Raw genomic sequence first — 6,079 nt, 5'->3', positions numbered from 1 at the left:
TCACATGTGGTTGCCGCTCATTCGTCGGATCCGCCGGGCACGCAGTTCTCAACCCGGCCGCCTCAGCTCACTCTAGCCCGGCCTCAGCTCATGCTAAGCCGGGGCTTCCCCTCACGCTAGGCCGCTGTGTTTTTCGTTGTGAAAGCGAAACTACTTTGTTTGGTCTTCCAAAAGAGGACACGACTACAAATCAGTGGTATTTACAACACTGTTCCAGAACAGTTTAACCCAAATATCCAGATGTGTGCAGCACATTTTATGGAGGACTGTTTACTGATCCTGGGAGAGTAACGTTAGACTAAAATGCCGGCAGTTCTGACTCCCAGTCTGTAAGTACGTTTTCATTTAAAGGATTTGCCACTGATGATTCAAACGCGAGTTTTGGGCAGTAGAGTAGCACTTGTAGTTTGTCATTTCTCTGATCACAAATGCAGACGGAGTTTTATGTTTATGCGGCGCGATGCAGTGCAACGCGTAAAAAAACAGTATAAGTCATTATAATCCATAATTATGTCCCCACTGGATGCAACAAATGCCTCGTTTGTAATGGGTTTTAATGTTTTTGCCTCGTCGCTCCGGCCGGGACATGGCATCAACAGTATGGTGAGGGGCATAACATTTCCGTCTCACACTTGAGGTATTCGGCCATTCAGTCACAACGCATTGGATAGCTGGCCAATCACAGCACACCTCGCTTTTTCAGACCGATGAGCTTTGTAAAAATCGACACGTTTCAAAAAGGCGGGACATAGAGGAGAAACAATAATGTACAGTATGTGGAAAATAATGTGTGTTTTTTTTACTTTAAACCACAAACATTTCATTACACAAAATAATGTTCTTTTTAGCAGCATCATATGACCCCTTTAAATTATGCCAGCTCTGACCCACCTCAGCCCTTAGTATCAAAGTATATAGTTGTGATAGCTGTGTAAATGCATTTATGCCTCATCTGAGCAGCATTAAACAGTCTGTGTAAAGACACGTAAATGCCACTTCAGAAGCACTTCTGCGCCACCTTTGCAGTGTATATTTGCCATAGTTTGAATAATGGAAACACATGTTCAGTCTCCTAGGACTGAACGAAACCCAACATTTTAACTGTCAGTTTATCAGCAAGTTCCGAGTCATCCATTTCACCCTAAAATAAAAAAACGACCAAAAATAATTTTGCTTAAAGAGAAGCATTTAATTATGTTATGTAGCACTGTAACATTTCCATGACAAATAAACACATTTCCCCCCAATTAAACATTAATGTATTATGACAATTAGCATTGAACATTTTTTTTTTGTGAATTTTAGAGAGAAAGCACATTACACAAAAACAGTACATAACACCAAAATAATGGTCCTAAAATGGAAGCTTGCTTTTATTTTACTTATGGGATTTTATTTACTTAGGGATTTTATTCATTGAATAATTGATGGGATTTTATTTATTTCTTGACTGACTGACTGGATTTTATGCATGCGTCTCATTTATGTGATTTTATTGATTGATTCATTGCCTATTACATTAATAAAATACAATTAATCAATCCATCCATTTTTTATTTATGTGATTTATTGATTGAATTTTATATATATATATATTTTTTATATTAATATTTATATTAATATTTAAAAAAAAATCATTTTAGAACATTTCAGAATTGTTACTTTTTTGACATGGTTTTGTAAGACTGACCCACTTGTACAGCTTATTTGTTCTTAGTTACTTTGTAACGTGTTTAACGATGCAAGAAGTTCTCACAATGAGCTGTTTACAAAAAAAAATTAAAATGGCTGAAGCTGGTTTGCAATGAACTATGCTCAGAGAAAGCTCAAAACAAAAGCACATAATCCTGTACTTTTCTGACAACCATACAAAGAACAGAAGCACAAAACTCAGATTGATTGATTCATTGCCTATTACATTAATAAAATACAATTAATCAATCCATCCATTTTTTATTTATGTGATTTATTGATTGAATTTTATATATATATATATTTTTTATATTAATATTTATATTAATATTTAAAAAAAAATCATTTTAGAACATTTCAGAATTGTTACTTTTTTGACATGGTTTTGTAAGACTGACCCACTTGTACAGCTTATTTGTTCTTAGTTACTTTGTAACGTGTTTAACGATGCAAGAAGTTCTCACAATGAGCTGTTTACAAAAAAAATTAAAATGGCTGAAGCTGGTTTGCAATGAACTATGCTCAGAGAAAGCTCAAAACAAAAGCACATAATCCTGTACTTTTCTGACAACCATACAAAGAACAGAAGCACAAAACTCAGAGTCAACAGAGCAATTCAAACAATTAGCCAGGCCAAAGATTATTTCCTTTCTATGATAATGTGTAAAGAACAACATACAGTCAAACTAAAAACTATTCAGACACCAGATATAATTTTTGATATTTTTTTACTAGTGGGTGCAGGACACTATAATTAGTTCATTTATGTAAGTGCACATAGCAAAATAAAGTAAACTGTGACATATTACACCCAAACATTATTCATACAGTGGGCTATCAGTAAAACTGATAAACATTTGGGACCAAAAATTCAGACACTTTGACCTGACCATGTTTTGCTCAAGTGTTATCTGTTATTTGTTCTGACACAGTTTAACTCGGAGTTCTTGTCATATTTTATTACCTAAACTATAGCGAATAAACTGTGATAATGTGTGAAATGTTGAAAGTGTCTGAATACATTTTGGTTTGACTGTATGTTGAGTGGTCCAGACAGGTAAACTAAAGCATGCTAGATACTCAGTGTCACGTAACAGAAATCGTGTGCAGAAGCTACTTAACAGGAAAACATTTGATTTTTTTGGACTGTAATGCATCATTGTGCTCACTGAAGGGTTTTTGGTGTCTCACCTGTAAAATGCATGCGTCTCTGTGATGGACCGATACAGACCGCTGGCTGCTCGATTACTGATTAACTTGAACAGCAGGATCACACTGTCGCTGGTTTCCTTGGTGACAGTCAAGTAAACGCTCTTCCCTGATTGCGTGGCAATTTGTATTATGGGATAAGATATCCTGAAATGAATGGAAAATATGACGCATTACTGAAAGGCAGCGATGGCACAAATTGATTTAATGTTACATGACTGATTCTGGGATGTGAGCTGGGCGTCATTTTATGACAGTTACACCATCAAGAGCACTTCATGCTGTGCCTAACCTGTTAACCAGGCTGAAGTCCTCTCGGCAGATAGCGATACCGTCTGGTCCCACTCCGATAGCCAACCTCTGTCCTTCAGCATCCCGCACCCAGTGCCACTCCACCCCATAATGCTCCAGAGACGACACCAGCTGCAGGGCCTGGTACTCCACCGACGCCTGACTCAGACCCTCTAGAGCCTTGTGCTTGGCTATGATACTGCCAAAAAAAAAAAAAGAGACATTAGTTGGGTTTCCATCCAAAGTTGCGAATTTAACTGCGAAAAATTAGAATATTACATAAAACATTTGTGAATAAACACAGTTTCCATCCAACGAGTCAAAGAGAACAAAATAGTCACTTCCTGATAAACTGGCACTAAATATCACATAGCCACTGAACATAAGGAGAAGCCACTGAATATAATAATTTTCATATTTAATAATTTACTTGCACCTTTTGGAGGTGGATGCTGCTGTGTGGGAATGCAGTCATGCAAGACAGTTCTGGGAGGCAATTATACAGAAACACTTTGACGACAGACTTTGCTCGGGCATTTAGGAATGACCATAACAACATTTCAGATGCAGTGCACCAATTTCGGTCCAATGGTTAGTCAGGTTATGCCGTCCCATAATGCAAAGTCACATGACTTTTTTGATGCGCATGGAGGATTTTTTTTGGCAAATGCGTTTCCATCTCCCATTATTATGCAACCTCAAGCAAGCATAACATTCTTGCAAATTAAGGTTGTTTTTTTATTAATTTGGCGTTTCCATCACTCGTTTCTAATGCGATACGTCAAAATGCGCATGAATACAGGGTGATGGATGAGTCCAAGAGGAAAATGACACCAGCAGATCATGTGAAAAGTAGGAGAGAAAGAAAAATCTATTTGTTTTGAGTTTTACTTTTAGTGTGCATGACATGAGATTAAAAAAAAAAAAAAGACACCACTGCAGTTAAAAATCTACGTACGGGGAAAAAAAAACAAACAAAAAAACAACAACAACTGACCAATACTGAAAATTCCTAATCATGTTTATGTTTATTATGGCTGGTAACCGCTATGATGGCTCAAAAGTTATGAATAAATTTAACTTAGTATGTTGTCTACAAACAACAACAAAAATTGTTCAATTAAATCTAAATCTATTTGTTAAAATTAAACTAAAAAGTAAAATTAAAAAATAAACTAAATTAAACTCTGCATGCATCAAGTGCATTTAAAAAAAAAGACAAAAGAAAAAAAAGCCCAGATAATACCCAATTCCAGTATCTGCCAAATCAGACTAATAAAGAAAAAAAACATATTATAATATGATATATTATATCATATTGTATTGTAATAATACTGTTATGTGACAATTATTTGTATTATGGCTAATGATTTATTGTTTAAACTGGAAAACAATATCTGCTTCCAGTATCAGCATATAAAACAGAGCGGTAGATAATTAAAAAAGATAATGTTAACATGGGCAATACCAATAAAGTTGCCAACATATTGTGCACAAACAAGTAAAATAACATGTCAATCACTGACAAAGTCCATGGCTGCGTGTTCCCCTGTATAAGGCTCTTTGATTTTCTTCTTGTAGGCATTAGTCTTAATTTGATTCTGTGACGATGATTAATCACTACAGACAGATTTCATTAATTGTAGTTGATTAGGTCCTCTATTATCTAACCCAAACAAGTGAAAGAGTCTGAACAGAGCTCTATAAAAGGAGCAGTGTAATTAGTCAAACAGCATTAGGAGTGCTTTGTTTACATCCACACGGCTCTGGATAAGATGTTCACAAGAGCGCACAGATTACAGCTTAGTTCCCTTGACTTGGTCCAGAAAGTAATCACCTAAACACCTAGCAACCAGTTTAAAAATTTACCTGAAGGTAAAAAAAGAAAGAAAAGAAAATCACAACCTTTACACTAGAGTAATATTTTAAGTACACTGATTGGTTGCTTCTTCAGTTTTATTTTAACACAATTTGTGGTTTTTCATTCTATTTATATTTTAATGCATTATTTTTTTTGTTTCACTTTTATTTTTAACATTGTATTGTGTTCATAACAGACGTGTTTACATCTTATAATCAGAACTGCAACCCAGTGAAATTAATATCAGCCATGCAATGTAGCTGCCAAAACTTGTACAAGCTAATATGCAAACCGTTGGGAATGTTTTCATACTAACTGCATGACTACATGCTTTTACATTCGCCATTTATATTTGATCAGATATAGGGTCAGAAATATTTTTTAAAGAAATGAATACTTTTATTCCGCAAGGACACATTAAATCGGCCCAAAGTGATAGTAAAATGCATTTATAGTTTTACAAAAATTTCCATTTCAAATAAATATTGTTCTTTTAAACTGTTTCATCATAGAATCCTGAAAAAAAAATGCAGCACACTTTTTTTTTTACATTGATAATAAATATTAGAATTAATTCTGAAGGATCATGTGATACTGAAGACTGGAGTAAAGATGCTGAAAATTCAGCTTTGCATCACAGGAAGAAATTATTTTGAAATATATTAAAATAAATATTACGGTTATATTGCTGATTATTACTGTATTTTTGATCAAATAAATGCAGCCTTGGTGAGCATAAGAGACTTCTTTCAAAATTCAAATACATTAAAAAAAAAATCTTACCAAGCCCAAAGTTTAGTGTGTAAAAAATATTGCCTATAAAGCAAGTCTATGAATCTTCTCATCAAATTATATATAAACAGAAAATACTGCACTACATCAGGTGACCTCAGTCTTTATTCTCTCTAATTGATTTATAAAATGGATATTCAGTTAGATAGAACTTATCAGTTCTAGAAAGGAAAGTTCCAGGTTCTAACGCCATTTCTGACAATGTTGATTACTACGGCAAATGTATGTCATATG

At 34.7% G+C, this 6,079-nt stretch overlaps 1 protein-coding gene across 1 annotated transcript in view; it reads right to left on the bottom strand.

Moving 5' to 3' along the window:
• The window catches only part of LOC107595583 (E3 ubiquitin-protein ligase MYLIP-A-like), a 10,591-nt gene that overhangs the window by 3,550 nt on the left and 962 nt on the right, over positions 1-6,079 (bottom strand). The window contains exons 2-3 of the mRNA XM_016286019.1: positions 3,194-3,391; positions 2,884-3,048 (exon numbers count right to left, since the gene is read on the bottom strand). Of these exons, the coding sequence (XP_016141505.1) occupies positions 2,884-3,048; positions 3,194-3,391 (363 nt within the window). The remainder of the gene's footprint in view (positions 1-2,883; positions 3,049-3,193; positions 3,392-6,079) is intronic.

This window comes from Sinocyclocheilus grahami, unplaced genomic scaffold (genome assembly GCF_001515645.1).
Source record: "Sinocyclocheilus grahami isolate Dianchi unplaced genomic scaffold, SAMN03320097.WGS_v1.1 scaffold205.1, whole genome shotgun sequence".
Taxonomy (NCBI): domain Eukaryota; kingdom Metazoa; phylum Chordata; class Actinopteri; order Cypriniformes; family Cyprinidae; genus Sinocyclocheilus; species Sinocyclocheilus grahami.
The sequence above is the reverse complement of the archived record's forward strand: the minus strand, read 5'-3'. Positions and strand labels throughout refer to the sequence as shown.